Source organism: Acipenser ruthenus, chromosome 28, assembly GCF_902713425.1.
Source record: "Acipenser ruthenus chromosome 28, fAciRut3.2 maternal haplotype, whole genome shotgun sequence".
In the NCBI taxonomy this organism is placed as follows: Eukaryota; Metazoa; Chordata; class Actinopteri; order Acipenseriformes; family Acipenseridae; genus Acipenser; species Acipenser ruthenus.
Genome location: NC_081216.1, coordinates 1,671,455 through 1,687,837, shown reverse-complemented (window position 1 = coordinate 1,687,837; position 16,383 = coordinate 1,671,455). Strand labels below are relative to the sequence as shown.

The following is a 16,383-nucleotide window of genomic DNA, read 5'->3' as shown; positions in this document are numbered from 1 at the left end:
TAAAAAATACTGTACAACCACCCCCTCGTTTTATCGGAGTGTCAGGGTCCAGTATTAATCCTCCATGCAACCAGCTTTTTCTCATGTTTCGTGTGAAAAGCAGCACACCATTTTAATTCGTACTGCGGAGGGTAATTGCTTCTCATCAACTTAAAGTCTCCAATTAATTTCTTGAGTCTTCCTCTCCTTTCAAACAAAAATCCAGAGCTGAGGGGGAGACCAGAAGGCTACAAACAGCCAATTATTATTACCCACACAGGGCCAATGCAGGGACCCATCCTTTAGCCCACTTGGGGCCCACATGGAGCCTGTGGCCAAAATTAACTTGGGCCCATGTGGGGCCCAGGAAATAGCCCTGATAGGGCCCACATGGATTAGTTAAATTAGTGAAGTACTCAAAGTTCCCATGCTTTCTTCCACAGCGATATGGAAGAATCTAAAACACAATATTAAAAACTGAAGCAATACTTCAATAGCTGCCATCTTTCAAGATGCCTTGCAGGATATTGTAAACATCACAGACCATACAAAACGAACCGAGTGGACTTGCAAACTGCACTATGAACGCAAAGGAACTCGGTCCTGAAAAAAATGGAAAAGGACCAAGAAAAACCGAACTTCAGTTTGCATCTGAACAAACCGTACCTTTACTGGCAGATAAGCGTGAACAGCAAACACATATCAGACCGAGTCAGTTTGAAACAGGCCTGGTGTGAATGCAGCTTAACGCCGGTATATCCTCTTCGGTCGCGGTTTTTTATTTTAATTTTCGAAACAATTTGTGTGAACTCTATGGACTTCGAGAAGTTGCCCTGCCATAACTTTGAAAACACACATGCATTATAAAAATAGTTCCATAGATAGGAAACTGACCATGGCACAATTGTGCACGCAGTGACAGAAGCGGAGATACCCTATATTTCACACAGCACAGGAACAGTGCTGTTTTTCTTGTTATGAATTGTATGATCTCATTTTTTCTAATGTATACATTTTTTTTGTGGGGGGGGGGGGGGGGGGGGAGATGTATTACAGTATTGTTTTACAGTAATTAACCAAACATATAATAATTGTAACTTCTGTTATCAAAACGCGTACGATACAAAAGATACAAAAGATACAAAACTGATAATGGTTTTACTATTTCCTTTGAAGAGCCAGATTCTGAGTATATGGATCAAGAGAAATTGCGATCTTTCTTAATCTACTTTTATCAGATAAACCGATTCATTCTTTAGAATAAAGAGATTATTTTCAAACAGCTAGGTATTGTTTCATGAAACCTAAAACGTAATACACTTTTTGTTTTAAAATAACTTAATACAAAACATTAGCTATGACATTAATAACTAGCACTGTCGTCACGTTTATAGAAATTGACAAGTCGCTGGGGATAGGCTACCCCTCAACAGATTTGCAAAAAGGAGACATTGAAAAAAATACTAATAAAAAGGCACACACACACACACACACAAACTCAAACTCATTTCAAGATAAACACTTCCAAATACGATTCGTTTGCAGCACAGCCAACGTTAAAGAAGTTTCAATTTGGCAAATGTTTTGTTGTTATTTTTTTTTAAGTAATGCGAGTGTTTTTTTTGGTTTGTTTTAGGCTACAAAGCGATACGACAAAGTATGACCGGAGTCTTAAACAGAGTGTGTTAAACAACAAACAGGTTTGCTAGAAAAAAAACTGTGGCTGACGTAAATAAGAGGTAGGCTGTACAAGTTGTTGATGCAATAAAAATAAAAACATTTCAGACCCCCTACCCCCCACCCTCTTCCTCACACGCACACGCACACGCACACGCACACGCTCTTACCAATGAATTTCTGCGGCATGGAACTCTTTCTCTTCGCCACGCTGCTCGCCAATCTATCCAGCACCAGCGTTCTTTCTGCGCCCATCTGAGTTTTAGCGGGTCTCACATCTTCAGAAGCTGTTTGAAGATAATAATAATTATCAGAGAAATACATCACTACGTTTTTACAAAGTGCAGAGTAAAAACAAGAAGCTGAAGCAGCAAAAAAAAAAAAAAAAAAAAAAAGAAAAAAAAGATCACCGCTATTATTGCCGTTACGTTTATTTTCTCTCTCTTTTTTTTTTTTTTTTTTGGTTTTGTTTCCTCGCAGTTTATCTCTCTAGCTGAGAGGAAGTTGGTTGAGGAGTTCTGACGTAATTATATTTTTTGCCAACGGTAAAGAGGCACAGGTTTGTGGCCAGTATAAGTTCAAAGTGACATATAGAGAGCGAGAGACATCCTGTGGTCTCCGAGAGCCGCGACAGGAGGACACGACCTATACTGTATACATCTTGTTAGAGGAAGTAGAGACGGTTACATATGGACGCATTTATAGACAGAAAGTGTAAGGCTGGTTGTGCTAGGGCTCCAACTGGCTGTGTAATGGGGTGATTTATTTATTTATTTATTTACTTATTTATTTGCTTTCTCAAACTCCTTTCAACAGCGCCAGCCACGGTTAGGTGCTGGATTCCCAAGAACGTTTCGTCATATTTTTTTTTATCATGACATCATTCATCACGTCATATTTCTTTATTTTATTTTATTTTTTTTAATATAAAAATTTCCATTTCCTACACTTCGATTATTATAATAAGCTTATCAGGAACTCTCTTTATAAATCTTCAAACCCAGTATGAATCATGTTGAAATCTCTCACTGTTCTTTACCAAATATTTTGTTTTATTAAGTGACGAAAAACTAAATAGGATGGTGGATCCCCCCCTGTATTTTCTATAATATACAGAACCAGCATAAATTATGTTAATAACTATACAGCAAGACTAGCTGTGGGGATTGCATTGCCCATTTTTCCTCACTCAGACCCCTTATATGCTAATATTCCTGAATTGATCATCATCTCCTTTTTTATTTATTGATTGAAAAGACTGCAAGGACTATCTCAACTCATTGCTAGAAGGTTCAGTCAACAAACACAAAGTAACTGCTGCATCATCACGTCTGCACAGTCAATAGTCATTTGCATTGCATTGGTTCCTGCTAGGGATGTGGTCCAGTGGTTAAAGAAAAAGGCTTGTAACCAGAAAGTCCCCGGTTCAAATCCCACCTCAGCCACCGACTCATTGTGTGACCCTGAGCAAGTCACTTAACCTCCTTGTGCTCCGTCTTTTGGGCAGCAGTGTGGAGTAGTGGTTAGGGCTCTGGACTCTTGACCGGAGTGTTGTGGGTTCAATCCCCGGTGGGGGACACTGCTGCTGTACCCTTGAGCAAGGTACTTTACCTAGATTGCTCCAGTAAAAACCTAACTGTATAAATGGGTAATTGTATGTAAAATAAATAAGTAATGTGATATCTTGTAACAATTGTAAGTCTGCTAAGAAATTAATAATAATAAGTGACTCTGCAGCTGATGCATAGTTCACACACCCTAGTCTCTGTAAGTCACCTTGGAGAAAAAAGTTAATACAAAAAGTGGGTTTGATTAAAAAGCAGTTTATGCTTACCAGAGCTGATAAGGGGGACACTGGAGAGAGTGGGGGTAATTTTGCTACCATTTTTGGCAGAAAGATTAAAAAAAATTTCATATAAATATTGTGCTATAACTATTTTGCAACCTAAAAATGGAGTGATGTCTACAACAACAAAAAAGGTCACGTAACTATATGAAGATTTTTCATAATCAAAACAAACAAAAAAAAAACATTAAAAAGAAACATCTTTTTTTTTAATTCAAATACAAATTAATGGACTCAAATAAAAAGTAACAAAAAAAACACACACAATTGCTGAGTAGATAGAAAGCAAGAAGAGAGGCATTGCTTCCTGTGACGAATGTAATGTGGTTGAAAAAGTAATGGAGAGAGAGAGAGAGGAGGCTCGTTGTGCAACATGAACCTTTATCTGATCAAGCAAGATCCGAATCAGTGGGTCGGAGGCTTCAGGTAACCCTGTGTTACATAAAGTCTGGCAGTTTTCTACAATGTTTCCTTTCCAACCAATTAGAAGTGTTTACCGCTATCCACCGAGATAATAAAGGAACATATTTGACATCATTTCCTTTATGAACTGCATCACCCTGGTGTCACTGTGCTCATAAAAACAGCGACTGTGTACAGTTTGTTCTGTTGTCACTTACAAAGGGCAAATTGCTTTCTAAGGGCAATACAAGCCAGATGGACGTACAGGCTGATGCATCACCAAATGCCATTCAAGCAGTTTTTATTCTTAACTTGTATGATGTTCTGTAGCTCTGAAATGGATTCAATCTGTTCTCTATATCATGTATCTGTATCTGTCTTTTTTTTTTGTATTCAAAGTGATACTGTGACCTTTCAACTCTCGCTGCTGCTGCCATGTTACTTTAGTAGACAGCATTTGCAGCTGTTTGCATTATAACCACTGGATTCGATAAAGCTTGTCTGAGGGGTCTAGGGGCAAGCAAAAACGCAAAAAGGCAGGACATGAGGCCGCGGTTATTTAACAAAAATAAAGGAAAACAAGTGATTTTTAAACCAAGAATAACAACATTCCCACTTTTGGTTGCTTTTAGGCAGCAACCCACTGGAACTCCTTCCTCAACCCCAGTCTCTACAGAACTGAACAGACAGGCCAGGTGCAGCATTTTGGAGTAGTGGAGTAGTGGTTAGGGCTCTGGACTCTTGACCGGAGGGTCGTGGGTTCAATCCCTGGTGGGGGACACTGCTGCTGTACCCTTGAGCAAGGTACTTTACCTTGATTGCTCCAGTAAAAACCCAACTGTATAAACGGGTAATTGTATGTAAAAATGATGTGATATCTTGTAACAATTGTAAGTCGCCCTGGATAAGGGTGTCGGCAAATAAAACAATTTTATACACAAATGCATTGTTTAAAACAAATCGAAAAAGAAACAGTTTTGAATAGGTGCAAGAGTGTCACAAAATGCTGTAAAAGAAAAACAGAAAAAACACTAAAATTGAAGGAACACACAAGCACTTTCTCAGGAACAGCGGCTTGAAACCTGGTTCCGGGAGACCTAGTTTGAGGTTGCTGTCTCGAGCCCCAAGTCTTCCCCTGGTGTGCCATGCAGTGGCCTGAAACCTGGTCTCCTGAAACTACGTTCCTTCCAAGGCACAAAGTGGCTTTGTGTTCCCTCGGCTTTCTCTCGGGCACTAAGGTTGCATGAGGGACTAAAATGTTTTGCACTAAGCACTTATGCCCCTTATAAAAGTTTACAGCAGTATTTCTGCACTTTTAAAATGCTTTTCCCATGGTTATTCTATGCATTTACTAGTTTACCCTGGTTTGCTGTGTTTTGTAATACACTTTACCATACCTCACTATTCTTTACAATGCTTACCCTAGCTTTACCACGCTTTCACTACACTTTATTACACTTTGCTGTGCTTTTACTAAGGGATACTTTTATAAGGGGTACTTTACCCTGTTGATCTGTAAATAAATGTATACGTTTCGGAAATCAAATTATGGACAAGTCAGTTGGAGGATAAAGACATTGAAACTCAATTTACAAATTTAAGAAACCTGGTTCTGTGTTTGTATTGCACAGGACAAACACAGAACCATTACCAGAACCTTTTGATGACACGACTCTCTCACACAGAAATATTTCTTCACGCAGATGCAGATAAATAGGTCAATGCATAAAGTGAACTATAACGTTAACAGCCTTTGAAACTAGGCTGACTAATTTAAAGGAAACACCATGAAGCAAAATCCACGAAAAAAAATGCTGAAATCAACTGTTAACTCCACGATCCAGAAATAATCACTCTGTGGTTTTTTTATTCGGGTGTTTCAGAATGACGACTTCAAAAAAAGTGTCTATACTACCTTCTGTTGAACTGCAATGTGGGCAACTTTTTTTTTTTCCCTGACAGTGTGAAAACACTATTATTATTATTTTTTTAATTCAGGTTGTTAAAAAAATAAATAAAAAAAATAACACATTTGAAACCTCAAGGTGTGAGAATTTCAATTTTCAGTCAGTAATTGGTGATATAGAAACAATAGGCACTCCTGTGTGAAAATGTCAGACCGCTTTGTGCTTTAATTGGGCCTCTTAAACAACTTCTAAAAAGTCTCCTGCGTTTTACCATGTGTGGCTCTGTGTTCCTTTTCTCTTACTATTTAAAATGAATTGCACATGTGGCCTATGAAAGTCATCACTTAAATTAAACAATCATTAATTTGCCTTTTTTGACAATTATCCAAGGTTTTCAGTTCCAGTGGTTTGATTTCATACGCACGACAAATCAAAACTACAGAAGCAATGCATGTGCACACTGCTGTACATCTATCAATAAACAAGAGGCAGGGAGAAACAGTTAAATCATGGGTTACACAGTAATATTTTACATACTCTCTGAAAATGTGACAGTCGAGTTTCAATCGATTCTACATTTTTACGATAACGTTTAAAACACAGGCGATGCAGATTAAAACCAAACAAGTTGTTGTGGTAAAGTTTATCACAAAGGAAACAGGACTGACACTAACAAATCTCATTTTCCTTGGGAGGGAGGGGGGGTAGATGTTGACAATTTCAACATACCAGGCCTTTATCACAGGCAACTGAACTAAAACTTCACCCGATAGACCAAAGACGTTTCTAAAAATCAACGTGATTAAAAAGTACCCTGCTGGTTTGAAACCAGACATTCACCCTTAGCACATTCAGATGGCTCTTGTGATAAAACGTGTGCTTATCAGGACATAATGTAGGTAGACAAAGTTGTTTTCAAAGGAAAAAAAAAACGAATGCGATAGTTTATTTATTAAAGCTTAGACTTGACAACATAACTGCATTATATATATATATTTTTACACTACATTCTTTGGTCTTTGGCCTCGCCTTTTGAGGTACCCCTGCCCATAAATTAGTTTGCAGAAAAGTAGAGAGGATAACCGTAGGGAAGCCATGGGCGGGATAGCTGCCCTCCTCCGTTAGACGAAGCCAAAAAGCAGGGGGAGGAGGAGGTGAACTGTGGCACACATGAGGGGGGGCGTAATGGATTCAGGTAAAATATAAATCCCTTCCTTGCCGATCATTGGACGTATTGTTTATCGAAGGACAAATAAGATGCTAGCTATTCGACTGACGATTCGTTTTGAGTATTGGAAAGCGCCTAAAATTTGCTTGATGTTTGCGTGATTTGATCTGAGGTGAAAGTGAATTCCCCATCTGAGCCACAGTTTTGCTTAATTTGTGAGCGATTACACTGTCCAGTAACCAGGTTGTACGGGATTGGGGGGGAGTCAAATTAACAGAGGACCTTTAGAAGAGCCAATGAAGAAAAGAGCTGATCGCTGGTACAGTAGGACCCTACTCTGCTACACACCACCAGTTTGCATGGAAAGCAAAACCCCACTGGAAGGTCAATACCATTACAAGTTAGTTACTGGCAAACTGGACCTGGTCTCCCGGGATGAAAGGGTTAATTGTGGCTCTTACCTCTGTCCTCGAGTCCTTTGCTTTGCATGTACACGTGACAGCGTTCTTTGTGTTCTTCCAGTGAGCTGCGTTGCTTGTAGCTCCGTCCGCAGTGATTGCATTTGTACGGCTTTTCCACTATAAGAAATTAAAACAAAAATAATAATAATCAAATTGGCATTTTGGGGAACCAATGTTAATCAGAAGGCAGTGATGAATTCTGCTGTAAAATCAGGTATTTTAGAGGTCCTTATTCCCGTGAATTTAAATACGGATTCGTATTCATGAGACTGTTCTAGATTTTAGTCCTTAATAACAGCCTAGAACAGCTGCTTGAATAGTCAACTTTATTTAATCCAGTGTTTAATGCAAACAGCTGCAAATGCCATCTGAACAGTAAAGTAATAACATAATAATATCTTTATATAGCGCCTTTCATAGTGGTCCACCATCATAAAGTCCTTTACAGAGGCAGGCTGTGAACTGTGCATGATATGCAGAGTCACTTACAATAGGACATTGATTTAACATCTCATCCGCAGGACGGAGGGTAAGTGACTTGCTCAGGGTCACACAGTGAGTCAGTCAATGACAGAGGTGGGATTTGAACTGCTGATCTTCTGGTTACCAGCCCTGGGCATTAACCACTGGACCACACTGCCTCCTTTACTATGGCAGCAGCTTGAGTTGAAAGGTCACAGTATTATTATAACAACAAAATAAGGAATACAGTAAATAATTACATTTAAGAGCGAGTTCGACTCAGAGCAGTTAACGTATAGTAAAAATATTTGCTTAATCGAGTAAAGTCCATTAAGAGCTTGTAGTGTAAGTACGATGAATGGATGAGAATGATTTCAAATAAGAGCAATCACAAACAATGTAAATAAGAGTAAAAATCAAATACAAGATACAGGAAGTAGTTATAATTAAGAGCAATAGGACTGGAGTGGTTCAGTGCAAGTACAAGCTGATGCAAGTACTGGTACAACTGGGTGCCATGTAGTCCACAGCATCTCTTTGATTGCAAAGCAAGCAAACATGCAAGAGGGCAGGCAGATTTCACAATATAGAAAACTGATCAATTTTAGAGCTATAAAACACTATAGCAGCAGTGTGGAGTAGTGGTTAGGGCTCTGGACTCTTGACCGGAGGGTTGTGGGTTCAATCCCAGGTGGGGGGACACTGCTGCTGTATCCTTGAGTAAGGTACTTTACCAAGATTGCTCCAGTAAAAACCCAACTGTATAAATGGGTAATTGTATGTAAAAAAATAAATAATGTGATATCTGTATAATGTGACATCTTGTAACAATTGTAAGTCACCCTGGATAAGGGCATCTGCTAATAAATAATAATACAGGTAAGAATAAAATCTAATTAAATGGAATTTGGAGATTGCAAATTAATCAAAGTGTGCTGCAAAAAGGTTAAAGAAAAGGGCTTTATTACTTTGATTGGCGTTCCTGATGTTTTTAAACTAGCGATTGACTGAAACGTTGAAGTTAACTTACTGGAAGTAAGATATTTTAATAAACTTGGTGCTGTATTGGAAATATCTCTACATCTCTGAGTAAATCTAACTGAGCAGGTGATAAAATACCACACCTGATTCATAATGCAGTTTCTTTTTTACTGAGTCATGATAAAATAATCTGTTGCTTTTTTTCCCGCAAATGAATGGTTAATCAATCACTTTTCTCGCTTCTTACTGCACATCTGAAACTATACCTCAGCAACATGTGAAAATGTGCAGTTGCCGTTACATAACAAAAAACAACTAGTCAGTGAAACGAATACCTTATAGGAGTCATGCATGACTTCTAATAGCTTTGATATCAAATAGGATTTCAGTTGTACCGTTATTCTGTTTATCCCAGCCCGCTAATCTGACTTTTATTGCATTAGTTTTTTTTTTTTTTTTTTTTAACTGAGACCTCTTTTGTAAGAAACAAGATGCCAGAATGCGACAGTGCTAATCTTGGGATGGATACGGGAGCTGTTTGCATTTCTCTGCAATGGTAGAGCTAAGAACCAAAAAAAAAAGAATATTTTTGTGTCTCTGATTTACGTTAAACATATATATGCCGCATGTAACATACACTTCCCAACACTACCCTATATAAAACATGCTTTATATAGCATGCTTTTTGGTTGTGGTATATGTCAATTTTTTATTCAATTACCCATACACTGGGCCAATTGTCCATGTCCTATATTTATGTAAACAGATTCATGAACACGGTAGACCATTTTACTCTTTGGTGGATATCAAATTATATCGAATTTATTAAAAACAGTCTTTAAAAAAAGAACAATCTTTGACAGGTTAAAAGTTTTGTGGACAGGGCGTCGATGGGTTGCAGTTTCACCTTTGTTTACTGCAGCAAGGGAAAAAAGGTGATTCAATTCGAAACTGCAGTGACAATGAATTTTTGTAAGAGCATCATAGATAATATGTAAGCAAACCAACAGAAACTGTCGGTTGCAGCCGCAAAAATATATTTTTTGTTATTGTTTTTTAGTTTTTCGGTTTGTTTTTTTCACTGACATCCCATAACGAGGGACACGCAACTAAACGATTGCAGCTGGGAAACTTTAGAGGAGACATATACCGTAAATTCAAATACCTGCATCAAAACAAGAGAGAGATTTTTTTGCACCCAGCCCTTGTTTTGAAACACATGGGCAGCTTGATGGGTGTTTTTAGTCAAGGCATTCCAAATCGTAGCACGGGCAAAGTCTGGATCTTCGTAGATCACCGTGAATCGTATTCACCGGTGTTCAACAGAGGGGCTAAAAATGTGTGGTGGCTTATAATATACATACAGCACACCCAACCACGGAACCAAAAACGGACGTAAAAACTATAAGAAACTACGATTTGATTAGATGACGCATTTGGCCGTCATTTCACTGATGTGGACATTTGGTCGAGGTGGTAAAACGTTTGTCAGTTTGCCGTATTTGAGTGAACACAAAATCGACAACATAACAATTTGCCTGGCACTTTCTCTTAGCATAGTTTAAAGGTTGTAAGTATCTTATTGGGGTGTTTTTGATCCCAAGTCCCGGTTAGAACTACCTTTCTGAGTTTTCTTCAATTACTTCAATTACACCTACACAGCCAGGACTACGTCAATTACACCTACACAGCCTGCTGATTGGCTTTTGCGTCTGATTGGGGCGGGACCGTACAAAGCATGAGGACATCTTAAATAAACGGTCAACACCTTGCAAAGCCTGAGGCGTTACCTGAGTGGGTGCGGAGGTGACCGCTCAGGGCGTCCCGTCTGCGACAGGCGTAGCTGCACATGTGACACTTAAAGGGTTTCTCCCCGGAGTGAAGCTTGATGTGACGCAGCAGATTGCCCTTCTGTGTGAACGAAGCTCCACATTGGGTGCAGTGGAAAGGGCGTTCTCCTTAAGATATTAGCAAGAAGAAGAAGAAGAAGAAGAAGAAGAAGATCAATATTGGGTTCCAGTTTAACTCTAAAAATTGACTACGAAACTATTATTATTATTATTATTATTATTATTATTATTATTATTATTATTATTATTAATTAGTCATTTAGCAGACGCTTTCATCCAAAGCAACTTACAGAGACTAGAGGGTGAGCTATGCATCAACAACTGCTGCTGCAGAGTCACTTCCAATAGGACCTCGGTTGTTTTACATCTCTTCCGAAGGACGGAGCACAAGGAGGTTGAGTGACTTACTCAGGGTCACACACACAGTGAGTCAGTGGCTGAGCTGGGATTAGAACCGGCGACCCTTCCTGGTATCAGTCCCTGTTATTTAACCACTGGACCCCCACACTCCCTTGTTTTATTACTGATGAGTTTGTCATATAACCGGATTGAATTTTACTGAGCATGAATGAGGGGGTCTGTGGTTCTCAAACTGGTGGGTCGCAGAAGGTTCAGAGATTTCTTTTTTTTTTTTTTTTTTTAATTACCGCGCACATCTTAACCGATATATATTAACTTAAATCAAATCTTACTGCTGACGCCTCCAGGCATGTCAGCGTTTCTAGATGCCGCTGTGCATCTGACTGGTGCCTTTTAAGTTTGCATTTTTTAAGCTTGCCATCTGGAAATGCATGTTGTTTATCGGCTTACTACGTGGTGTGCACATTAACAAGCGCTGGACGCAATCGGTAAGTTTGCTGTTATTGCTGGATTGGTGGCAGGTTCGTGCAAAAGAAAAAAAAACACAACAGCAGTGACATAAAGAGAAGCCAGAAGCATGTTGGATTTTTTAATTTTTTTCCACTGTATGTACATATGTGTGGAGGAAGGAGGGGGCATCAAGTACCACAGACAAGAGGAACAGGATCTGTCCAAAAAGTCTGAGAACCACAGCTCTAAAAATGTTTTATCTAAAAACTCTGTAATAACCCTGCTGCAGGTTTCCTCACAAGGATCATACAGTCTACTGATGCACTCATACTCACACACTCTGCGTACATTACAAAAAAAAAAAAAAAATAGTGAAATGAGGACCTGAAAGTAATGAAGATGTTCAGGCAATGTTTCAATCAGATTTTTGCTAGAAGACCAACACCAATTACCAGGGAGTTCTTAATAGATTCATGCAGGAAAAAAATACCCCTAACGAAATGTTATCAGTTTACTAAAAAGCTGACTAAACAGGAGCAGCTGCACTTAAGCCTCAGCTTCAGCAGTGTTCTGCTCGTTAAACATTTTGTATGTTTAAATCACAGCATGCTCCAGTCTGAACTTGTACGTAAGACCACAGATTGGCCTTCAAGCGCATTACAAAACATTAAACTTCAAAAATAGCCCTATTGTTTAGTCAGCTTCTAATTTAGGATAACCCTAAAGACACATCAGCTGGATTGCACTTGTTTAGATCTTTAAAGTATCTGTTGGGGCTATTGTGGAGGAACCAGTGTTTACCAGTGTGGCTGCGTTTGTGCACCAGTAAGACGTTGAGGCTCACGCAGGCAAGCCCGCAGATGTCGCAGCTCAGTTTCCCGTTAGACGCCCTGGAACCTGCGTACGGACTGGCTTGGTTCTGCGCTCCGTCGTAGTCGTTATACTCTGTATAGTGCATCATCTCGGCTGCTTCTCGACCTTCCTCCTCCTCCATCCTGGAGTAATCTTCATCTTGCTCGTTTTTCACTTGAACTTCAACTAAAACAGAAAAAAAAACAGGAACCGGGTCATTAAACAGTCCAGTGACGGCCACGGACACAGACCATAAAAAAAAAGTATTTGACCAGTAGATCTGCCCAATAAAAAAAGACAATTGCAATGCATAAAAAAGACCATTACAATGTACGAACCACAAAATAAAAACAGGTGCGGTTCAAGCTTAATCAGCAGCACACGGAGATCAAATAATAGAATAAATGAGACCTATACCTATTTATTAATGTGGACTGAAGGAGAAACATTGGCAGGAGGTTCTGAGCAACTCCCAAATACGATCATTTTTGTTTGCAAGTGAACTGTGACATTAGGGCCTTATCGAGCACTATAGTCTGCAGTTTTGAATACTGACTTGGGAAACTGTGTTGTTGTTTTTTTTTTTTTTATCTTTTAGTTTTGCTAAATTGCATTGCCTTTTACGTTTCACGCAGTTCTGTGCATGGGTAACATTTTGATTTCATTTTGCTGTTGGGTCGTTAATGGGGAATTACTGCTACAATACATACCGGATTTAAAAGTATGTTCTGTATTACAGTCCACGTGTCGTCTCGTGTGACATTTTCAGAATCATATCGTTCTGAATTAAAATACTACTTCTGTTAAAAATATAGTACTGTACCAACAAAACTAATACAGTACATCTAAATGGAAGCCTATTTATTTTAAAACACAGTCCTTTCAGATATGTATTTCTGATATTGTATCTTTTTTGTTGGAATGGGCCAAAATGAAATAATCCAAATTTTATAGGGTCGGATATGTGAGTACTGACTGTACAAGAAAAAAAAAACAGAAAGGAATTAAAACTAATTAATTCAAGCCCGTTACCTTCTGTCTCATAATCAGAGACTTAAAAACACCCAAAATAAAGTGTGAGTCAATGAGGCTACAAGTTTTTCTCAAATGAGCTTAAGGATTCGTCATTTCATTTACAGCGTTGCTTTTAGTATTTCAAAATGGAAATGGTATTTTGTGTTCAAAATGAATGCTAGATTGTCTTCAGCATCACCAACGCCTGGAAAAAAACAGGCAGTCGACCGACACTGCATCTAACTAGAGGGGCTGGTATTGTTTTGTTTTTTGTGCCTTCAAAGGATTCCTCTTGCCTGGGCCGGTGTAGTTTCAAACCCATCACAAAGGATGCACCTGACAGTGCACTCAGACTCCAAAGCTTAGCTGGCTCCTGAGTGTAGTCGTTTAACAAGCTCTAGCGAAAAATGCAACAGCACTTTTATTTCGACTGCTCTCTGAAGGTGCTTTTTCATACCCTTAATTGTTATCTAACTGCGTTTATATGTTGAATGCAAACTCACCAATATCACCCCCCTTCCCAGAGTAGAAGGACAGACTGATGGACAGCTCAAGGTGATGATGTCATTCCCATGTACACTACAGTAAAGCCCCATGCTGCACCTATAAACCTGGCCACTCCTTTTACCACAGCATCAGAATGGAACCTTAGAATGGAATTCCACCCCACGGCATTCTAGAACTTTGAAGGCAGAGATTCAATCAAAAAATACAGCACCCCCTGTCTTTATATGGCAGCATTCAGTCAAACCTCCTTGAGCCACGGTATATGGGCAGCAGTGTGGAGTAGTGGTTAGGGCTCTGGACTCTTGACCGGAGGGTTGTGGGTTCAATCCCCAGTGGGGGACACTGCTGCTGTACCCTTGAGCAAGGTACTTTACCTAGATTGCTCCAGTAAAAACCCAACTGTATAAATGGGTAATTGTATGTAAAAATAATGTGGTATCTTGTAACAATTGTAAGTCGCCCTGGATAAGGGCGTCTGCTAAGAAATAAGTAATAATAATGGTCTTATAACATGTTAATACAGGATTTAATGGGTTCATTGAGGGATTTCGCAATGGGTTTTCTGTTTTCTTTATAAGGTTTAGCTACGTTTCTGCATGTCATTTTGACTGTGTTGCATTTTACTGTGTCATGACACCCCACGGCATTCGTTAAGTTCATAGACTGCAGCAGAGTGCAATGATTCACAACAGCAGGTTGCACAAGGGCTTGGGTTAATGTAACGAACTACAGGATAACAGCCCGCAGGAGAAACAGACGGGCCCCGAAAACAAAGGAATGGATGAAAGAGAGCAGGTTTGTAACAGCGAAGTTAAACCGCTACCCCAGCGTGATATCGCAACACAATCTTGTGCAGCGAAAAGGTTGTTGAGACGAGCACCTGTATATAAACGCACCTGAAGATAAGGGAAGTGCTGAGGTAGAAGGCAAGATAATGCAACACAATCCTCCTGCCTGCCTATTATCAGAGCTTGGTAAGAGACCAGCGTCACTGTTATGCTCATTTAGACTGTGGTATAAACACCATAGGGATGTGTGTCTTCTAGTCTTTAAATGGGGGCATGTGGAAGACGCAAATGCTTGATGACCTCATATGAGCCAGATGCCTCATATAAACCAATGGAAATGCTTTTCAATGAAAACTATATTTATTATGTGTCCAAAACGACTTCTTTTTTGAGCTATGTTCAATATGTCACGCATACATAATATACATTCCATTACAAAAATATATATCTTTGTTAGCCCGTTTGTTACCTGTTCCACGATGACATTCACTGAAAAATGTGTTGCTTTTGCAATGAATTGAATTTTGCCCCTCCAGTGCTGAGTGCAGTGACGCAGGCAGTGTAGGGTGAGCGGCTTAGTGGCTATAGCTCTTGACTGCTGTGCTGAGGAAGGATGCGAGTTCGAGCCTCAGATGACCTTTACTCCCGGGTCCATTTTTGTTGTGGACAGCACAGCACACAGCCTTTTCTCGATATGTACCATGCATTTACCTGTGATTGCCAGATGTCTAGGCTTATTACTTAGTGTTTGAGGTTCTGTATGAATCACTGTGCTCTCTCTCTCTGTCTTCCATAAATCCATCACTGATGAAGGCATGAGCTGAAACTTCAGTCTTATGCGGTGTCTGCTCTGTGGTTTTTCGATGCAAGGTTCTCCCAAATGTGTGTGCTCTTTTACATGCACTGGAAAGCAGCGCTGAGACAAAAAAATATTTCTATTTGCGATTTCCTGAAGAAAAAGAGTTGGCGATGCGGGCCGCTAGAGAAAAAGACCCTGACCGCCGACCCCCTCCTCCAGCATTTACAGGGTTGAAAGCCACAGCAGAGACTGACTGTAGGGAAGCCATGGGCGGGGGGGGGGGCAGGATAGCTGCCCTCCCACGTTAGACGAAGCTGAAAAACATAAGGGGAGGCTGGGGAGGAGGAGGCGAACTCTTTATCGAACGTACAGCACTGTTTATCGAATGATGAATGAGACACTAGCCATTTGGCTGACGAATGTTCTGGTAATGGAGACGCATACTATAAGCTTGATGTTTAGGATTTTACTCTGGCTTAAAAAGTGAGTTCCCTGCCTGAAACAGCATTTTGCTAAACTCTTCACCAAGTGCAGCACTTGCTGATGATGTGAGATAAGCCTCAGTTCCACAAGAGACAGGGCTTGTTCTGGGGTTGGGAGATTGAACTCTCTGATAAAAGCGGTTCTTCCTTTTGAGCTCAGCAGCACCACTGGAACCTCAGCTAGCACTCAGACGAGGGGGCTGACAGCCTTTCTGGTTGCACTCAAGCCTCAAAAAAACAGCCCCCCCTCCCCCCAAACACACACCTCCCTCCTCCCTCAACTTCGAGCGAGCTGCTCTGCAACATCCATAAACCACGTGTAAATTAAAACACATACACACGCAGACACACAGACACACACACACGCACACACACAGACGCACACACAGACACACACA

General features: G+C 40.0%; 2 protein-coding genes across 6 annotated transcripts in view; one reads left to right on the top strand and one right to left on the bottom strand.

Moving 5' to 3' along the window:
- The window catches only part of LOC117434703 (uncharacterized), a 67,277-nt gene that overhangs the window by 29,259 nt on the left and 21,635 nt on the right, over positions 1–16,383 (top strand). The gene's annotated exons all lie outside the window — the stretch shown is intronic.
- The window catches only part of LOC117435106 (zinc finger protein Aiolos-like), a 33,650-nt gene that overhangs the window by 4,203 nt on the left and 13,064 nt on the right, over positions 1–16,383 (bottom strand). The window contains exons 4-7 of one of the 2 annotated variants that reach the window (XM_034058053.3): positions 12,345–12,581; positions 10,674–10,841; positions 7,441–7,557; positions 1,827–1,943 (exon numbers count right to left, since the gene is read on the bottom strand). In XM_034058053.3, coding sequence (XP_033913944.3) covers positions 1,827–1,943; positions 7,441–7,557; positions 10,674–10,841; positions 12,345–12,581 — 639 coding nt within the window. The remainder of the gene's footprint in view (positions 1–1,826; positions 1,944–7,440; positions 7,558–10,673; positions 10,842–12,344; positions 12,582–16,383) is intronic. The other variant, XM_034058054.3, reaches the window with a different exon arrangement.